Here is a 21,833-nt window from a genome sequence, read left to right as displayed (position 1 = left end):
CGCGCGCAGACCCATCCTTCGATCCATAATACTCTAGCTCTTACTTTTATAGCTCTATCCCTTTTTCTATCTTCCCTAGCGATAGCGATCGACGATTTAGCGACATGGCCTTTCCGCAGTCTTCCCGAGACTCGTTTAAAGCGCTCATCTTACGATCGTTACTGCGATCCACGCACGACCGAGTTTTTCCGGTATATCATCGGCGAGAGAGTGTTTACTCTCGCGTTAGCGCAAACGCACGCAAAGAGCACCGTGTCGAATTGCTCGCGACGGGATATCCAAGAGGCGCATCGTATCCGTAAAGTTCTACGAGTAAAACTGAGGACAATGGCAGCTGAGGACAATCGCAAGCATCAAACTGAATTCTCGATATATAAAAAAAAATTAAAAAAGTAAAAAATTGCGTTTGTGCAAAACGTCGTATGCTGCATGCGCATAATATAACTTTCAAGCGGCTTGACCGCGTCGGCCGTTTATCCCCCATCGAAGAACGTTTTTCTCGGTAGGTCCCAGTAAAAAGAAAAGAAGTGAAAAGAAGAGATGGAGAGACAAGGAGAAGAGCCGAGGGATAGTGTAGCTTGCGTAAGAAGGAGACAGCTCTCGGGGATCGGTCCGATGCTGCGAGCCAGGTGCATTGACTTCGTTCCACGGCAAACCGGATGTCGGGAGTCGACTACCTGCCCTATCTCGCTGCGCTTTTCTCCGGATTCGGCTTACGGACCGTGCCTTGGTGTGCTTTGTAGCCTGCCCCGTGACACAAGCAGTCCTGCACACTACCCTCGTAATCGAAGTACAAAACAACACATTGGCCGACATTCGAGCGTTTGGCAGGACATGTCTCGTGAACAGAGAAAAAAGTTTCTTTAGATTTAATAAATTGATTTTGTTAAATCGAAAGCAAGTTATGTAGTGGAATAGTCCAACCGAATCACTGTTCGAATTGAAAACTACGATTGCTTGACGTTTCAAAAAATATTAATGTGCACAGAAAATATTTGTTGGGGAAAAAATAGATTTTATTTCTTAAACAATTGTTTTACATCATTATAACAATTTTAATTGGACTGAAATTAAATTGTAAAATAGTTATTCCAAGCACAGTAATAGTTTTACTTCAATCAAACGTATATTTATATCATTTTTATGCGAAGACATGTTTTTCCCTTGAGTGATATTTAGTACAATCAAAGAATATGTTTCATATTCGAAAAATATTGTTTCAAACAATCGTGCTTTTGCTGCTAAATAATATAATTTAACGCAACCCAATTAAATTATTTGTACTCAACAAAATAATGTTTTATATTCAGCAATATTATTTTTGCGAAACGAATGTAAACCAAACAAACAGAAATACTGAACGTAAAGAAACTTTTCCCTCTCTGTACGCATATAGAAATGTTCTCTTTCACGCAAATTCGATCATACAAAGTGGAGTATCTCGATCTGAACAGTGATACGCTAACTTTATTGTTCATATAATAAAACTTCTCAATATCTCCAAATAATCTTCTCTCCCTCCCTCCCTCCAAAAAAAAACAAAAAAAAACGAAGAGAGACAGCGAGAAAGATATTTGTTTCGAGAGTGAAGCGCGAAGAGATTCATACAAGTATATAAGCGAAACTTCGATTCTCATTGGCGTAACATTTTCTCCCCGCTCGATCGTGAAGTTGCTCCAATCGCGGTAAACGTGTTTGCAAGAAAAATATGCGAGATTCTTCGGCCTATCGAACGGCAGTACTGACGGCGTCCCTCGTGCGCAGTATAAAGATACTTATCGTACAGACCGAGACGGTCGTAAATACTAACGCCGAAAGTCGTGAGCCTAACGAATAATAGACCCGTCTTGCCCCGACTCGTTCTCTTTGTTGTACCCGGACCAAAAGTGCAATGACCGACCCTGAACCAGAGTCATTGGCAAAACGAGTAGGCGATTCGTTATTGTCTTATTCTCTGTTTAACCCTGCTGCACCTCATTTAAAGTGCGCCACGGATGACACGTTCGACGCAAATGAGAGAGGAACTGTACCTCATTGCCTTGCACTTTGCAACGCGTGTATCAAGCTTTTCATGTACTAAATAATATAACGTTAATTAGAATATATTTTATATTATCCAATTAATTGGATTTATTGGAGAAAATTTCACAGTAATAAAATAAATAATATCCCAATTTGAATCCACTCAAGTATTGATAAACATCATCATTCTTTGTTTAGTGACATTGTGTAATACCGTCGCTGCGACTAATTGTCGTTAAAAGGAATTTTTTCAAGAGTGAAATAACGACACGTGCATGCGAGAAAGCGATCATTATTCTCAGTCCCACGCGATTTGCATCGATCAGTGTCTGCCCTTCGAGGAAACCAGAACGAAACGGACAGCCACTCGATCTGGCCGTTGGACGTTCGTCTCGTTTCTGCGCCTTGTAAAAGTGCACGCGACGAGGCCAAATAAGCAACGTGAAAGCGATGATATCGCCGTTGCATTCGGAGCTTATGCACACAAGCGGGAACAGTTAGCACGCGCGCAATTATGAAATGTAGCCTTAACATTTTAACGAGCAGCGCCGCTCCCTTATCGCGAGAGATTACGCCATTAATTCGAAAACGTTGCAGACGCAATTAGTGTCGATACTGAAAATAATTGAGAGGATATACAGGCGGATCTTCGCTCTTGCAAAAGAGAAGAGAATAGGAGGCGAGGCAGACCCGTTTCGTCCCAACGACTCTCCCGAACTACGGCGCGGCCGTAATGAACACAAAGGCGGGGTCGATTGATGGTGTTGGTGCACGTCACCTTTTCACCGACGTCTATATCGTCATGCGACCCCGGTAATTAAATGCGCGAGCGAAACACTAAACGTCGGGAGTATGCGCCGCCACGGCGTGTGCGGACTACTACTCGGGTCCGTCCTTTCAAGGTGGCAGAGCACTATTTGTTGTGCGGCGGGACGTAATACGCACCGTACGGACCGTGTGCGGGTGGTTTTCCGTCGTTGAGGCGAGAATACGAAGACGAAGTTTGTCGGTAAATCGAATTTGCGGCCGTTGTTAACGCCCATTTTCCCTGTACGTGATAGCCCGAGGGACGCACGCGGTGAGGACTATACCACGACTTATTCTACTTAAACAAATCCTTCGTGTAATCTAGAATCCATTTTTTTGTTAGCAAAAAAAATATTTTTTTTTTAACTATAAACAATTATTCATTCAATTTCATATAAATTTTTGACGTCTTATTTTCATGAAATGTTAATTCAGAGCTCAACCATTAGTATCATACATTAGAGTATCGAATTAAAACTATAGTATGTTCCGTCCAACAATTCTTCTTTGAAAAAATTTGATGAAATTAAATTTCATATTCCTCTAAAGAGCACATATAATTGTTATGATAATAACACATATTTCAAAATTCTGGTTCTTGGTTTAACTTTGTGTAATCTCTTTTTAATATTTAACATTTCAAAAATAAGGATATTCTCAGAGCAAGAATGTATCTTTTTTTCTGTGCAAATATAATAGCATTTGATTGAATTTTTGATAAAAAAAATATCTTATGAAAATAACATTTGTCGTTTACAATGTTTATATCAAACAGAAAAAATTAATGCAAGTCTTCTCATGTACTCACATTACGCATTCAATCGTGCAATTTCTATAAAATTTCAAAACATCAGCAAAATAATAATTACAAGAAAAAGTTTCTTAAAAGAACTTTCTTTGCAAATCCGTTATCCGCTGTGTTCACAATTCGAATCATGCATTTCAACGAGAGACGATGAAAATACTCCCTTCTACGGGCCGTTTTATTCGACTTTTCCGAGACTTTCGGACGACACAAGGAAAATTGTGCACCACGACAGAGCTCATCGGTACGCTCGTAACAATAGCTATTAAGTAGTTTGTTTGCATTGAGGAATTCGCGACGAAGCGCTTCGAGCGCTTCATTCTCATCCGACTTGACGAGTCCTTAAGGACTTTCGAGACGATCTTCGCAATGCAGGGAATAGCTTTGTTCCTTTACGTTACATTTCCACGTAGCGTTATTCTCGTTTCTCCCTCGAGGTGGTTATCCAGCTAAAGTCTCGCGGAGCGAGCACTGGTCAACAGATGTAAAAGAGAATTGAAGATCGCTAAATCGTAAAATACAAAGTGGAAATGCTTTTAGAAAAAACATTCTAACGCGCTAAGTTAAGAAATTTATGAGAAGTCCACTCTCTAAATAAAAATCAGTATATTATCACTGAAAAATAATAAATAATAGATTTGCAGTATTATACAATACTTGCAACTATATTCATGTATATAAACAATGTCAATGATAACATATTGATTTCAATTAGTAAGAGCACTTTTTTTACATTCTAAACAAAATCAGTGTGTTATTATTGAAAGAGAGAAAATAATCACTGATGATGATAAAAAAAATACTGTCAAAAAAATGAGTAATGAATTAATTTTTTTCTTCTTGCAAGTAATAATTATCTTTAATGAAGAATATTTTATTGATAATTGTCTTAAAAAATGCTCGTCACAAATTTTAGAAAAACACATTATCATACTAAAGAAAGAATACTCTTTCGAAGAATAATATTATACAAAATTGTATTGAAGAGAAGTCTGAATGATAAGCAAATAGAAATTTGGATTTAACTTAATACTGATTGATATATGAAATTACTAGGATTCAAATATATAAATAAATTTAATACTTATGATAATAAACTTATGATGAGGATCTACCAAACTTACGAAATAATTAAAATAATATTCACTTATATGTATATAATTCAAGTATATTTTTCTCTGTGCGCACAAAATTCATCTTAAGAAAATATTATTTTTAAGTAATTGATGAATGTTAAGAGCTATTATCGAGATATTCTTTGCAGAAAATATTCAGTAGAAGAAAAATAAAAATTGAGTCATCGCTTTTCTTAGCACGAGCATGATAATTTTCCAGTGTGCAGTTACAAGTATAGTACTGCAAATCAGTAAGATTTCATTGATTTTGACTCAGAGAGCAGCGCACACGCCTGTATCACGATTTTGCGTACATGAATTTAGGATACCAGAGATACCTGCGATATTCCGACGTTGGGCCTCGCGATACCTCCCGGATTACCAGCGTAATATACCGATATCCTCATAAATCGTTCGATCTATACGTCTACACGGACGAATGATCGATTGACCCATTAACGCGGTTATCTGCAACGCTCTAGCTGCCGCACGTAACAAGGAATAATTTATTTCAATTTCCTACATGCCAATATCGATATGCGCACACCGAACGCATTCGTGATGTGTCGACGAAGCCGCTGACCCGGGAAAAGGAAAAATCGATACGCGCTGCCAGGGGGAAAAAGGGGGAGGGGAAATGGTAGAATTACGATAATAACGAAAATGTAATTTTCAGGAAATTGAATGTCCGACACGCCGCGTTAAAATTTATTAATATGCCGTTGCCGTTTTACACGTTGCCATTATCGTTACGAGCATTCGTTGAAGAAAAAAAAAAAAAGAAAAAGAATGCGAAGCTACTATTGCATTTGTATTCTGGAGTGAAGAAAAATCTAATAAACTCTCTTTCTCTCTCTTGAAAAAGTACGCGACGAATATTGCAAGATACGAATTGTCTCGCAGAAACTTCGTAAAGCTCTACTGGGGATCTGGATGGCTGATGACGGACTGTCACGAAATTTCCTGTCTCGCAAAAGTACTTGACTCGCTTTATTCTTCTATCCCGTAATGTCAAACCGTAATTTTGCAAAGACAAAAGAGCGACAGGTTCAACGGATCCTCACGATTATCTTCTCATTCGCGTCACTTTCGCGCATGTCGTGTCCTAAGAAGGCATTTTATCGGGAACACGCAACATGGACGAGAATATGCGCATCTGTTGCCGGAACAGTAATTGCGGCCGCGAGCTGGATAGGTGTACGACGACGGACGCACGTGTACGGCGAACTGCACGTGAACCTAACACGTTCTCTCATCCCCCGTGTTGTACAACGTACGCGAGAGACTCGGATTGGCAGCACGCCTGGACCAGAGATGCGCAATATACACTGAGAGAGAGAAAGAGAGAGAGAGAATTACTAAATTTTAATGAATATTTGTCTGAATGGTTGCAATAAAATATTTATCAAATGTAAATAAATGTTTATTTAGTACAAGGACCACTATTTTAATTTAAACTATCTTTCTTCATCAAATAAATATTGCGTAAGTATTTTATTGTAATTTAAACAAATATTCAAACAAGTATTTATTGAAATTTAGTAATTTTTTCTCTCAGTGTGTATGATGTAAATACGTCACAATAAATAAATCACTAAGCTCCATTTTGATATAATTCGGAACAAAATTCATATTACCGTTCTCGCTTTCCTTCATTTATTTTCGCTGCACAAATGCATCGCTGCGTGATAATTTATGTAACTCCGTTAATCACACGGGCTCTCGTTATTATCAATTGCCTTAACCGTCACGCATATTTACTCTTTCTTTTCATTATCAATTAATTTATGCTGCTGCACGAACAACGCAATATACACGTACACAATACGTGTGACGTAAACAATACGCGTAACAATCGCAAAATTACCGGTTTAATAAAGTTTAGCGCGAACGTGCTATCTCATCCCTGAGTGCCCGTGTGTTGTTCCTTTGCAGACTCGGATACATCAGAAGCTCCAGAGGGGGAGAATACGACTTACATGGGTTAATATCCGAGTTGTGCACCCCTGGGCCTAGACGAACGGTACGAAGAAGACCCCTCGCCCTCGAACGGCGAGCCGCGCAGTAATTACGTAGGGGAGACGCGCGCTCCATTGTTCTACGTTAGTTCTGTAGCAGGTAATGGGTACTTATACGCCGGTAGCTTCCGCGACGCGCGGAGGCTTTACGTCGTCGCGGGAATTCACCCGGGCTAGTATTATACTGGTCGATATTATTGCACGGCTATCCTGCTGCCACCGATATGTTTCGATGATAATATTTCTCTTCTGTATATTCTCTCCACCCGCAAGGAAGGTGGAAACACAAGTCGAAGATATAAAATGTTCAGGGGGGAGAGAGAGAGAGAGAAAGAGAGAGAGAGAGTAAATTGCGTATTTAAAAATCAATTATTTACGGCAGTATTAAACTCAAGTTAAATAACTCAGGACTAATCATAATTTGCTCGTTTCTGGTATAAATAAGGTAGATATTAATTTCGCTATGTGTCATATCCCTAAAAAACCCCGAGTTGGTAAAATGTATTTAAAAAAAACATTGTTTTTGTTAAACATGTTTTTAATATTTTATAATATATATTTTTAACTTTTAAAAATCTTTATAAACCTTTTTATTTTTATTTTTAAAAAATCTCAAAAAATTACCTTTAACGTTTCAAATTAGGTACCCCCTTTAAACATGTTTTAAACACATATATTATGTATTTAAAATATGTTCAAAACGTGATTTTTTAACCCTGCTAAAACTACCTCTTTTGATTTATATAATTTTCCCCCTTTTTTCATTTGAATTAAACTTGTATCATTTTTCCTGATTGAAGGCAGACGTATTTAAAACTTACAAATCCGTACTTAAAAAAAAGTACGAAGAATTTCAACTTGCAACCACCTTTCTTGCGGGCGAGCGATATACCTTCCGCGATACGGTAATATCGATTACCTTTTACGTGCCCGGAGGAGCAGGAGATAAGATACGGTAATTCGGTGATATTTCAAATTAACTTTCCTTACCCATCGCAAAATCGAGTATAACGACCGAAGGAGGCTAGAACCGCAGCCTCGGAACGGCAGCTATTTAATTAGACGAAGCCTCTCTCTCTCCCCTATTCACGTCGACTCATCGCGTAATGGAGACAAGCACAGTCGCTCGAATCGGGTCCCGGGGTTTCTCTCGCCCCGAGAGACTTTACGACAAAACTTAGCATAGCGAAATAACCCGTGAGACAATCGTCTGGCAAAACCGGTAACGTACGCGCACGTCCGTCCTCTCGTCTCATCGGCATCGCAAAATCTCGTTATGCGAATTGCTCGATGACTCGGGCGCGTTAATGCTCGCGCACGAACAACGAACGTTGATTCGCGACGAGGCCTCATCGATCAATGTCAGACCGAGTCCTTCGAGCGCGATACACACACACACACACACACATACACACACGCGCGCGCGCACGCGTGTGATTTATATTATACACGCGTGGTCGCAGAGCTAAAAACCGCTTGATAAGCACCGGCAATTCATTGCACACGGGATCAATCTCGAGCTTCGCCTAATGTCAATACGTGCATGCATGCTCGGATGCATGCGAACAACCGCATATAGGTGGCTGCGCCCGATTCTGAGCGTAATCGGTGTACGTATGGTGTAATATCAACAGAATTGTAATCTGACAGTCTCGGGAAAGTTAGGTGTATGCTCGTGAGAGAGGAGAAATTTGGTGACTGTGTTTCAATCATTGGCCACAGAATTTCATGTGCCAACAGAGTTTCGTGAAGTTGCTGCAAGACAGCGCACTCCACGACGCTTGTTACACGGCTAGTCTGTTAGCAGATAGCATGTTAACGTAGTAACAGCATGTGCACTCTGTTTTACCTTGTTTCGTGTTTTTTTTTTTGAAAAATTTTTTCAGATTTACAAATTGTTTCTTTTGTGCTCTTTGATACTGTCTATATAAATTGCGTGACGCAATTAATTTGAATCGTGATTCAATTTCCTAGCAAAATTGATCAACTTGCAAAGCTACGTAAATGCAAACGCGCCGTGTGGAGGGTCTGAAAATATAATAAAAATACAGTTACGTGCGCAATGTCGTGAAAACGTCACCCGCAAAATGTATCGTCGATCGACGCGATTCAAGCGCGAAATACTGTCGGCGAGGGAAGAGAAGCGAGAACGTTGGAACAGGCCGAGGGGTGAGGGTATAACGCCCGCATGTGAAAACCGCCCTACACGCGAAGAGGTGGAACTTACGTGCATATGCACCGGGACGCGTAAATGCATGCGTGGGCGCGTGATGCATACACACGTCTCGCAGCTGCAAATGCGCTTCCAGCGATTCTCTCCAGCCCCGGGAATTTGTACGCCCTACTAGGAATCTCGTAGGAGAGTCTGCGAATTATCTATGCACACCGACGGCGTCGCCGTACGTTCCATCGCCGATCTACTTAATTTGCGAAGTGGTAATTGCTGATGAAGCGAGATTAAACGCGAAGAAACGCGGCGAGTATCTCGCCCGCGCGAGACCATCATCTTTGACACGATAGCGAAAAGATGCACGCGGTGCATGCACCGTGCACGCACGAGTCACGGATTTCGCGCAAACACAGGCCAACGTCTGTGGAAAGATCGACACGGGATACACACGCGAAATGACTTGAATGAAATGCCCTTTACAATTCGCGGTATTCATTAAGATAAGGGAAATTATAAAATATTGTTGTACAATTGGTTTAAGCCATATCTTGCAGAACAATGGGCATAAGTTATACGCACATATTTATGCAGGCCTACGCTGAGAAAAAAAGTTAATTTGAGTAAATTTTTCAACTTGATTAAATTTTTTCAGTTCATATTTATATATTTAAATTAAATATATAAATCCTTAGTGAAAAAATATAATAAGTATTAAGATAAAAATTATTAGTTTAATTAAATTTTTCAACTTGATTGAATTGAATTTCTTCAGTTCATGTATTTAAATTAAATATAATATACACGTAGTTAAGTTAAATACCTGAATGCTTAAACTGAAGTTCAAGTATTTTATATATTTAAATCAAAGACATAAATACTTGAATTTAAAAAATTTAATCCAGTTGAAAAATTTAGTCAAGTTAACAACTTTTTTTCTCAGTGCATACACGGAAAAACAATTTTGCTGAAATACAGATCTGAAAATAATTGTTTTGAACCATTTATGAAATAATACAGGATATTTAACTTGGTTAAGTAGAATATCAGAACTGTTTGCAGCAACATTATTATGCTTGGGCGTTTTACATAATTCTTTTGATAGTCCAACATAAAATTACTTTCTGATCTGTATCCAGCGAAATTTTTAGTTGCTACAGTAAAATCGTTCTCTCAGCATATGTGTGAAAATGTTATTAACTTATCCTTCATAAGACATACTCGAGAAATTTCCATTATCTACATAAGTAAACGTCACATACTCTCCTCTCCTTAAAAGTGGTTTCCACTTTAAAGGCGAGGAACGGAAAGTTTCTTGAAAGTTCTCAATATGTTCGTGTCTTCTGTCTTTATTAAACTTCTCGGAAACCCTGCTTAAATCTTAATGAAGCTACGAGAGCATGATTTTCCACTGAGAAAACGAACAAGAGGAACAGCAGCTGCTGTACAAAAAGTTTTAATCGTCAACATTAACGCATTTCCCAAAATACGTTCCCGGCAAAATATGCATAACATTCATAAAAGAAGTTTCATACAAAAAAAAAAAATCGAATAAATGCGGAAGCAATCCTCTTGAAATGTCGCTTGCGCTTTCCACACAGTTCGACAATTTCAGTGCTCTGGGAAATGTAGAAAAGAGCAGCGGAGATTTGCATTTATCCTCGAAGGGAACGAACATCGAGCGCGGTACGCTCTCGTGTGAGAAAGTTAAAATTGCATTAATGCATTCAATCCACACACAAACTGCGAAAACCGTTTGCAAACTGTGCAAGGTAATTTGCATGATTGTATATCCGCGGGTAATTCCACTTTCTATGAAAAACTAGCGTATACGGTATTGTCGGGGAAAAAAAAAAACACATGCGGATCTGAAATATTTCGTAGTCATCTCACGCGCACTTTCTGGCTCGCGGCAAAAGTATTTTCAGTGATGTACCTATTTTGCATAAAATTTAAATTTAAAAATTGTCTCGCGTATATAAAATATTTGTATGTAAAATATTTGAAGTGACATCGTAACGTGCCGCTGATCGAAAGTTAATCACTTTCATCGTTACAAATACATTTCAAATACGGTCGATTTGTTTTCACCTAGGGCTTCACCTTGAACAATCAAAATAGGCAAATTGATATAAATATAAACTACGCAACATCTAAGTGTTTTACTTCATCAATTTATTTTCGTACTCTTCCTTGGCGAGATATCTCCTTGGCAAAGCTCATCTTTAAGAAAAATTATTTTTCTCGCGGAAAATTGAGATCGCTCTTTATCGTGACACGCGACACTTCAATCTCACGCGTCCCATCCTTTCGCGAAAGGACAATGCAATGCAGCGTGGAAAGTTGCGACACACGAATGATAATTCCGGAAGCTACGGCAGTAGTGAAATATCACGTAGTGTGTGTGTGTTTTCTCTTTATCAGGCCGCAACGATGACGCACGGACGGTAGCGCAACAAATCTCCGCTGAAATAATCACTCATACCGTGGAGCTCGTCTATTCATAGCGGACAGCTTTTACCTTACCGTGTAACGCCGTGTACTCGCAAGTTTTAACCCCTTCTACCGGTAACCTTTAATACGAACAAGATTCCAAGCCCGTTAGTTTCCATTTATATTTCAATACTGTGTTATCTTTTAAAATGAGAAGAGACGGAAGAGCAAAAGAAAGGAGGGAGACACAACATTTATTGTTACACCATGACGATTCTCAGTTAGATCACGGAGAGAGCGGACTAATGTAAATTCAATCTTAAGCTTCGTCGTGCATTAATATAATTGAAATCCAAACGATGGTATTACACGCTTGACCAATATCTTAAGCTCCCATATGTTTGGAGTATAAGTGAAGGTACATATAAGATAGTAATATGGAGATTTTCGATAACCGTAATTGCTCGGTGTCCTTGCATATCGATAACACTGTCCCTTAATCATTTTCAGGAAGAAACGTAGTTGTACTGTAGCAATCATTTCTTCGGAATAAATAACTAATTTTATTATATTATTTTAAAACACCACTAAAAAAAGTTTTTTTCTGTTTAAGCAAATATATCTATTTTAACATCATTTCCTTGATTTACATAAATATTAGCTGGTATAAAATATTTTTAAATTTAGAAAATTTTTTTTAATCAAGGAAATGATGTTAAAATATATTTACTTGGACACAACAATTTTTTCAGTTGTAATTATGCCATATTATAATTATGTAACTACAACTGTTATAAATATAATTTTCATGTAATATTTCATGTAATATTATGTTTCCTCTTATACAGAGATAATTTGTATATTTATATTAAAACCGTTTGTAATCAGAAATAATAAATCACCCAGAGAAATACGAATGCAAGTACGCTCGCTTTCTATCTCGATGCGTACAACCGTTGCAACGAGAAAGCGGATTCGAATACTTTCACTGTAACGTGTCGATCTTATTGCATTGATTCATTCGTAGGCGAACTCGATACGCGACATGAAAGCGCCGTAATGAGAAGAATCCGCGAAGTTACGCAAGATCGTGGGACCAGAGAGATTTCTCTGCACGCGGATATAATGTCGCGATAAAACCATTCGATACTTTAAATCCAGTCCCCGAGCTCATTCGCGAGGACGCTTTCGCATCCATCAGGATTATATCCGTCAATGCAGATCGTGCGAAATCTCGAAACGGAATCGGCTGACTGCGCACACCAACGAGAGCGAGCAATAGCTTTCGTTTACTCTCTCCTTCGCGCACTCTTTCTCGTTTCGGTTTTGGTCTTATTCTCGGCCTTGATCGCTCCAGCACGGAGCGAGGACCGAGCAGAAAAAGAAAACAGGAGTCAATCGCGGTTACAGGAGCAAAGAAGACGAAATCTCGCTTCCTTTCCCCGACATTCGTCGCACACGGGGTGTCCTAGATCCGCCGCCGCATGTGTACGTACGTTGTATAAGAAGATATAACAATATCAACAAAAACTATCATATTTTTAGGTACTAATCGTTCGTCTTTAAAAATGGAAAAAAATGTGTTCTGCTAATCATAATTAAATAAAAATTATTAACCTATGTAATCTCTTTTTGAACTTTGTTTGAAAATATGGTAAACCTTTCGTAATGATCTATCCTGTCCAATCTCAAAAATTTCAACAACCGTTTTATCAAAATCGTTTGAACGTTGGACACGAATTTCAGTGCGATAGGAAAGAAGACAAGAAGCGCTTACCTTCGCACGACTTCTTGGACATCCCAAACGTTGGCGGAAGCCGTCTCCATCCTCGCCAGTTATTACACAGCGACTCGGGCTCGCTGCTGAAGCTACACAGGGAGTCCTCCTCGAAGCGGTCGGAGTCGTCGAAGGAAAAGCGGTCATTTTCCTCCCATTCGATTAGATGTCCACCGCCGGATCCAGCCTCATCCGCACCAATTCTACTAGGTTCGGCGGCGGCCCCTGCAGCACCCGCGTTTCTCGAAGCCGCGGTGTTACCATCCCCGCCACCGTTGCTATTAGCATCGCCACCACCATTGGCACCAACACCAGCACCCCCCCCGCTGCCGCTAGCACCCGCAGCACCGCCGTTACCATTACCGCCAGCATCGCCATTTCTGCCGCCGGTTCGACCCCCAGCACCGCCGCCGCCGCCACCGCTGCCGGAGGACCGAGCCAGGTTGCCCGCCAGTTTTAATTGCCGTGCGAATCACACGCGAAACTACGAGCGCGTCCTCGACGGTGGCTACCTGCCACCGTGCTCGCCACGCCGAGTCTCGTCTGCACGATCGCGTGGCGACGCAGACTCCACCACCGCGTACCCGGAGACCTGCGACCGAGAAAAGACAACCTTTCAAATTAATTATTCTTTTATTGTACCTCTTCGTTATCAATACAGACGCTCACATGTACACGCGCAACGTTCCCTAAACTATACACGAAGTTTACGAAAGATAACACTCATTGCTTCACTCCAAAAAATGTTTTGCTAATGTAGGTAAATTTCTAGATGGTACAACAATAATTTATCGCGAAGATATTGTTTGTCATATATAGAATTTATGGCGGTAACATTTGACAATATATTCTGGAAGATTTAGGTCTCATTGTCAATTACACAGTCGAATTTTATAACAGGTATGATTGACCTTAACAGGCGCCACAGAAAGATTTTGTTTCTAAATTTCACAAACAGTTCAGATATAAAGTCTGTGTCTGTTAGATTGGTTAAGTATGCGGTATCATGAGTTAATTTTTTCCAGCCAAAAAATTGTGGTCGTACTTGCAAGACCATTTTTTCTTTTTAGTATTCCTTCGAGCCCCGCCGTGAGTCGATCATTATTTCTGAGATAGTCCCATTTGTAGAACACGGCTATTACCTTCTCGAGGACTCTTACTTTCATTCCCTCCTCTTTATGATGTGGGTCCCGCCGAATTAATTTGGAAAATGCTGCTCCAATATTATTTAATAGATCACGAGGAACGAAGGGGAGTTAGAGAGGAGAAAGATCAATTATGATATAAAACGCACTACGTATTTTCGTAACAAAAATATAAATACAAATATAAAATAACAGTAAAACAAAATGTACACTGAAACAAATGTTTTATTGTCAAATAAATATTTTTTTAAATTTTATTTCCTTGAATAAAAATAATATTTCCTATAAATTTAAAAATTAATGATTTTATAACATTTATTTAAATTAAAGGAAATGATTTCATTCGGAGAAATTTTTTTTAGTGTACAATTTATATCTTCAAACCAAATATGAATAATTGAAAATGTATTCTCGATATTTAGAATACCAAAACAATTTTCAAATTGAAGCACTCACGAAACGGATGATAGATTTATTTCTCGGAACGATTTCATCCAATTAATGGTCGGAAAGCAAAAGATTATTATATTTTATTAGCCAAAATACAGTCACAATAAGATCATGAAAATCATCAAGTTGAAAATAATTTTGAATCTACAAAGATCGCGAATAGGTCAGCTTCTTTTACAAAACGATCCTATCTAGACGAAGCTCAAAACACGAAAGGCTAATGATGTTAACAATCAGAGTTTAAAAAATATAATAAATAAATATTTATTTACATTTAGTAAGCATTTCATTACAACTATTCAAACAAATATTTATTACAATTTAGTATTTTTTTTTGTTTTTAATGTTTATTTACAAATGTTAATATGAAAGATAATTTTAGATTTGTGAGTAGAAAAATTGAAATAAACTTTTTATTCTCATTTAATTTTAATATTTTCATAAATAGAATTTATAAAAAATAAAATAAGTTAAGTGGGTTTTATTCGGCTCAAGTATCTTAGAGGATTTTTTGTAAACTTTCTCAAAAAATAAAAAATTTTTAACTATAATTACTATTTAATAAAAAAGGAAAATTAAAAGTAAAATAAATTAAATTAAACAATTTTTTAATTCTCCAAGAAATCGAAAAAATGTGCTTTGATTGGGTAAGATTTTGTAGATTTTTTTAAAAGAGATTCTTTTTAAAGATCCAACCCAATAAAATCTACCTTGTCAACAAACCCAATTAATGAGCGTCCATTATATATATTTAACCGCATATATTTAGCAACATCAGGCGAAAATCATTTTGTGAAAATCACGCAAACGATTAGTTTATTTTGCGGAGTGAGAAGAATCTCAGAACGAAAGGTCAACGCGACGTCAACAATCAATAGTTAAACTTGGCAGAAATCACAAGTCAAAAGTGCATAATTGAGTCCGCAAAATTTGCGCAACAGTTAGCGATCCTATCAGGACGAAACTGAAAAAAACAAAAGGCCGGCTACATAAACGACGGTTCGTTGCATGGTTTTGATCGCGATACAGATTACAGTCGGAAGATCACGGAAATCAACAAGTTATGAATTGTTATGAATCCGCGAAGCTCGTGAACTCGCGTAACAGACGTTCAGCCCATTTCGCGGACGATTTCCGTCTGGACGAGGCTCGTCCAGAATGCGCGAGGGCCAGCGTTCGTTACGCCCGCCACGGGACAGCGCAATCCGCAATAAGGTCACGAAATATCAACAAGTTTTTTGGGGAAAATCTCCGTCGCGCGGCCAAACGCGTGAACGCCCGCCGTCTCGCCGGAGCTTTAGCGTCTCGCGGGCCCCGAGTAAAACAGTAACAGCTGATTCGCGTTACCTCACAGACGCGAGTATTGATTTTTCGACTCGCGACACACGCGGGGCGCCTCGTCCCGTCCGTCGTCGGCGGTGCGGAATCGGTGTACGCTCGCTCCGCTCTCGCCGCCGCCGCCACCGCCGCCGTCGGGGACGCCGCGCGGATCGCGGCGCTCCGACGGTGAGTCAAGCGAGTCGTTGGACTAGGTTAAGGCGATTGACGTGTTACATACGCGGAGCCGAGGCCGCGAGAGAGACGCGATCGAATGGAATCGCGCGCGCGTAGACGCACATCGACGATATAGCCGTGAAACGCGCGAGGACCTTGGCCAGGGTCAACAGACCCCGCGTCAAGAACGTACAACGACCCCGACCCCGTCAACACGACAGCAACCCCTCCCCCCCCCATCCTCCTCTCGTTCTTTCTTTTTCTTACACGTACGAAACCCGAAATTCTCGCGGCTTCCTTCCACACATATACATGTTCGTAGGATGATTCAAGTATGCATTCGCGCGCGCATACACACATACACACAAAACGGACGTACACACACGCACGCACGCACGAATGCGCGGGGGCACAGGATCTTGTTGCGTCGCTTACCTCCAACCCCGTACGAAATCCGCGTCCGGAGGTCCGGATGTCAGTGCTCGTCGTGGCAACCCCTTTGGTGTCTCGCACGCGCACCCCGTTCGCCAGTAGTAACGCCGCCGCGACGCTAACGGGGCACCATCGAGCGGACCGTGCGTAACCAGCGTGACTGTAACGCGAGCGGCGATAGTACACAAACGCGCGTGCACACGCACACACGCACGGCGGCGCACTCGGCACGGAGCAGGACAGCTGAGCCGTCACGGTGGCACCCCATCGATGTTTCTCTCGTCGCGGCTAAAGGACGTCGGCCGGAGAGAGAGAGAGAAAGAGAGCGCGCGCGCGCTCTCGCGCGCGCGCACCACGCACCGCACACACACGCACGCACCCCGCACGCGCCCGCGCGCACAAGCGAATAGTCTCCGCGACTCCTCGACGAACCCGCACGTCGCGTCACGCACAGACCTCCTCGCGAGCACAGTTCCGAGATCGCCGCCGACCGTTATCGCGACAGCCGTCAGCGAGCCGAGTCCGAGAAAACTCGGAACTGGCCTACCCCCATCGACGATAACAACAAATATGGCGTACGACAGTGACCACCTCCTGCGCGCTCCTTGCTGCGACTGCTGATGGGGCGTCAGATGGCGCCGCGTACCCACTCCCTACCTTTTCGTCGCGCGATCGGTCGTCTTCGGCCGTCTCCGTTTCCCTTTTGGCGCGAATCGACGCAAATTTAAATTTGCCGCGGGCTGCATTTAAATTATAAGATTACGTCTACATGGATTATTTTTTTATCTATTGTTTAAGTTACGTTTACACAAATCATTTTCATGTAGAAAATACAAACAAAATTATTCTAAACTGGATAACACAATACAATAAAAAGAATAAATTCAGATTGGATAAGTTAATAATTTTTTTTACTAAATTAAGTTAAAGTTAATTATTTATAAAATTAATATAGTTAAGTTAAAAATTACATAAACAGAAAACTATTCATTTAAAAGTTACGTTAAGATTAAGTTAAGCTAAATGAAAAGTTAATTTTGAGAAGTATTATTCATATTAAATTAAAGATGCGTAATTTTTTAAAATTTGAATATTTAAATGAAACAATCATCAAACAAATTTTTAATATTTTATTTTTGGTAAATTAAATTTATATAAAATAACAAAAAAGTACTATTTTTTATAATAATATTTTTTTATTTTACATAAATTTTTACCTTGGGAAAAAGTTAATAAATTAAAGTTTATGTTTTGAAAATAACTGATAATAAATTTTAATTTTTTTTTCTAAAAGAAATATCAAGAAAAAAATTAAATGCAATACAGACAATAGCTTCTTTTGCGGAACATTAACAATGTTCCATAGAAGACATAATGCTTTCTCTTATATCTACATCATATTTAGATATTCATATATTATGATTATTAAATCCGACAACGTTCGAAGCCAACAATCAGTTTAACAATTATAATAATTAATAGTTTCATAAACTTTTAAATAAATGTCTGAAGTTGACGTGGTAGTTAATTAAATTTCCCGCCATATGAAAAAAGTTATAGCGTTTTTCATTGGTCAGTGCTGGGTCTGCACGTCGCTTGCACTTTTAGCACTCAGTTTTTTTTTGTAATCTTTCTTTTCTACACTTAAATATATATATTTATCTCGTTTTAAATACAAACGTTTTTTTAAAGTTTCAATCAACGCGATCAAATTTCAGTGCGATTTGCCCAAAGACCGAAATCAACGAGTAAAAAGAAACTTTTTACAAAATGACTCCTGCACAAAAGATATAAAAACGCTCGTGCGGTAGAAAGCAATGAACCAATCATGATTTTGTTTTTACGGAAAAGCCATAAATTGAGTGGCTAGTGTAGCTACCGCTTTGCTTTCTGCCACGTGGCAAGCGTTTCCGAGCCAATAGAATAGAGAACACGAAGTGCAAGGAACGGTTCTATCGCATAACCAATAATCCCTCTTCCTCACATGTTTCTGTCACCGACAAACGCTTACATTTCGCGCCATTCTGATTGTCAAGTGTTACTGCATATTAAAAAAAACCGTTAAAATATAATTAATTATCGAGTGCCATTTGATATAACAAGCGTGAGAGATGTCGGAATCCTCTAATGTGCATGTAGATCCGGAGGATACTATCAACGTCCTAGTAGCCACGGATATTCATCTCGGTTTCGACTACAGTAAAAAGAGAGGTTTGTTTTTACGATATTTTTCAACAGACTACTGCTTATAAAAGAAGAATTGACATGCGTTTAAAAATGAAAATCTACATTACAATTAACATTATTATTTCGCTTGATAGGAGGGCAATCGGACGAGAGTTTCGTAACGTTCGAAGAAATATTAAAATATGGCAAAGAGAAGGAAGTCGATTTTATTTTGCTGGGCGGTGATTTGTTTCACGACACTAAACCGTCGCAAACCGCGTTACTCAAATGTGTAGAACTGCTGCGAAAGTATTGCTTGGGCACTAGGTAAGTATTATTTAAATTGACATTAAATTTATCAATGTCGATGTTACTCATTAACTTTTGTCATTATCTAATATTTTTAATGAAAACTAAAAATGTATTATAACAGTTTTATTACATTTTTAGAGAATGCAAGCTGGAATTCTTGAGTGATTCGGAACTAGTATTCCAACACTGTGCACAGAAGCATGTGAATTACGAAGATCCGAATTTGAATGTCTCAATGCCAATATTCACTATTCATGGAAATCATGATGATCCAAGTAAATAGCGCTGCTATTGTTTTTCTTTCTTTAAACTTCTAACTAAATTACATCTTATTTATTATCTGAATTAGGTTTTGGTACTGTCGGTTCAATGGATATACTGTCAGCTACTGGACTTATAAATTACTTTGGAAAATGGACAGACCTTTCTCGCATAACTGTATCTCCCATAGTTTTGAAGAAACGTAATACTTATGTTGCACTTTATGGTTTGAGTTACATTAATGACCAAAGATTATCAAGATTATACAGGGATGAGAAGGTTTCTATTTCAAACATTTATTTTCATATTTTTTATCATAGAATAATCACTAATATAATTTATAAAAATAGGTGGAATTGTTACGTCCGAAAAATATGGACCCTTTCAATATATTTGTTTTGCATCAAAATCGTGTCAAACATGGTGATTATGCTTATGTACCAGAAAATAGATTGCATAAATTCCTCGATTTAGTTATTTGGGGTCATGAACATGAATGTCGTATTACTCCTGAATTCAATGAAGAAGGTGGATATCATATTTCTCAACCAGGTAAAAATTAAATTGTTTTCTCTATATGGACAGTATGGATATTACTTTAGAATTTATTTCTATAAAATTCTTATAAATTAAACTGATTTTAGGAAGCTCCATTGTTACCTCTTTATGCGAGAGTGAATCAAAAGCCAAGCATGTGGGTCTCCTTAAAATAAATAAGAAAAATTTCAAGATGAAAGATTTAAAATTAAAAAGCGTTCGACCATATATTTTTGAGAACATGATTCTCCGAGATCATGACATTAAAAGTAAAGTAGGAAATTACATCTCAATGCAAGAGACTGTGCTTAAATATGTAGATCACTATATCGAAAATGAAATCATGCCTAAAGTTGCTAAACAACTCACAGGTATGCCAATCATTTTAATTATTATTACTTGAATATAATTTCTTTTTAATATATAAACTCACAATTATTATAATGTAAAATCAAACTCATTTTAGGCTATCCTAATCAACCAGTTCAACCTTTAATTCGATTAAGAATATTTTATGACGATGAAAATGAACAATTTGATACAATAAGGTTTGTAAAGATTCTAGAGTAATTTAATATTTTACTGTAGTCTATATATTTTTAAATTTATATATATATATATATATATATATATATATATCACTAGTAACATTTGAAGAAAAAAATATATAACATTCTTTTAGTTTGGCGCAAAGATATTGTGATGAAGTTGCTAATCCAATGGACATGATTCTATTTCGTAAGATAAAAGCCGGTGACAAAAAGCGTGTCATTCCTGATCTAATTGATGATATGGATGATATTACAGAATTATTCCAAGGAGATGTAAGAGTTATATAATTTTTTTAAAGAATTAGTTGACTGCGATTTTATTTTATATCATTTTGGCATTGTCTAACTTTTTTCTTTTTTTAGGTAGAACAAGATTGGACTAGCACAGTGCCAGGAGGAATTAAAAAATATTTTGATATGGAAGAAAATAAAGATAAGTTAACAGTATTGACTGTAACAGCATTAAATGAAGCTTTAAATCGATATGTTGATAAAAATGATACGGACGCCTTTAAGAATATTATAAGGTAATTAGTAATAATTTATTTTCTGAATTGATATCTGAGAATTACATTTGCATTCTATTTGAATGATTTTACTTGCTAGAGATCAAATGAGAAGAACCATCGAGTATGTACAAGCGCAAAATACTGAGACCGTAGAAGATATTCGCGCCGAAATAAAAAGTTTCCGCGATAAAAGACTTTCAGAGGACCAAGAGGAGCGGCATAATGTAATATTTGTATATCATTATTCATATATATATATATATATATATATAACTTTTTTTTTGCAGATTCTTGAAGCGCTGGATAGACCACCGCAACCTGTTCCTAGAGTCTTTAAGCAAACTTGCTTGCCAACTGCCAATGCAACATTTGATAGTAATGAAAGTGATGAAGATTTAAATACAACTTCAACTAAATCTAGAGGAAGGGGTAGGGGTAGGGGTTCTAGAGGCGGTAGAGGATCCAGAGGACCCAGAGGAAGTCGCGGAAAAGGAAATGAGAGCAATATAAAAACAGTATGAACTAAAACTATTTATCGACAAAATACACTGTGTTAATTTGTAAATATCTAATGAGTACGTGTCTATTTTTAAACAGAATTCCAGAAGTGTGCAGTCGAAGAACCAATTTATTATTATAAGTGATTCTGACTAATATTATATGAGAAGATGCACATATGAAAGATGCACTATATATTTTTTATTTTTATTTTGTACAAGTATAAAGTTTAATAAAAATTACAACAAATATTTGTATGTGTATATTATTATGTATTTGAGAAAACGATATATAAAGTTATTTAATTGGAAGATACTTTTAAATTTGAAAAATT

At 38.2% G+C, this 21,833-nt stretch overlaps 2 protein-coding genes across 3 annotated transcripts in view; one reads left to right on the top strand and one right to left on the bottom strand.

Annotated features, from left to right (window-relative positions):
- Window positions 1-17,284, bottom strand: part of LOC105205779 (zinc finger SWIM domain-containing protein 8) — a 71,857-nt gene extending 54,573 nt beyond the window's left edge. For both annotated transcript variants that reach the window (XM_026131787.2, XM_011175283.3), the window contains exons 1-2: window positions 16,669-17,284; window positions 13,145-13,736 (exon numbers count right to left, since the gene is read on the bottom strand). In XM_026131787.2, the coding sequence (XP_025987572.1) occupies window positions 13,145-13,166 (22 nt within the window). In that variant the 5' untranslated portion in view covers window positions 13,167-13,736; window positions 16,669-17,284. The remainder of the gene's footprint in view (window positions 1-13,144; window positions 13,737-16,668) is intronic.
- A 1,029-nt stretch (window positions 17,285-18,313) lies between these two features.
- Window positions 18,314-21,750, top strand: LOC105205785 (double-strand break repair protein MRE11). The gene is made up of 12 exons (XM_011175292.3): window positions 18,314-18,876; window positions 18,987-19,158; window positions 19,282-19,418; window positions 19,493-19,683; window positions 19,755-19,956; window positions 20,049-20,312; window positions 20,408-20,489; window positions 20,624-20,765; window positions 20,856-21,019; window positions 21,099-21,225; window positions 21,289-21,516; window positions 21,599-21,750. Exons 1-12 carry the CDS (start codon window positions 18,777-18,779, stop codon window positions 21,653-21,655), a joined length of 1,866 nt encoding a protein of 621 aa, XP_011173594.1. The 5' UTR covers window positions 18,314-18,776; the 3' UTR covers window positions 21,656-21,750.
- Window positions 21,751-21,833: the final 83 nt, after the last annotated feature.

The sequence above is a fragment of the Solenopsis invicta genome, chromosome 5 (assembly GCF_016802725.1).
Source record: "Solenopsis invicta isolate M01_SB chromosome 5, UNIL_Sinv_3.0, whole genome shotgun sequence".
In the NCBI taxonomy this organism is placed as follows: Eukaryota; Metazoa; Arthropoda; class Insecta; order Hymenoptera; family Formicidae; genus Solenopsis; species Solenopsis invicta.
The sequence above is the reverse complement of the archived record's forward strand: the minus strand, read 5'-3'. Positions and strand labels throughout refer to the sequence as shown.

Bases quoted from the DNA above. Each gene is read 5' to 3' on its own strand.
- LOC105205785 (XM_011175292.3), top strand. From the start codon at position 18,777: ATGTCGGAATCCTCTAATGTGCATGTAGATCCGGAGGATACTATCAAC. The intron at 20,313-20,407 runs GTATGCCAATCA...AACTCATTTTAG, and splicing joins AGTTGCTAAACAACTCACAG to GCTATCCTAATCAACCAGTT. The intron at 20,766-20,855 runs GTAAGAGTTATA...TTCTTTTTTTAG, and splicing joins CAGAATTATTCCAAGGAGAT to GTAGAACAAGATTGGACTAG.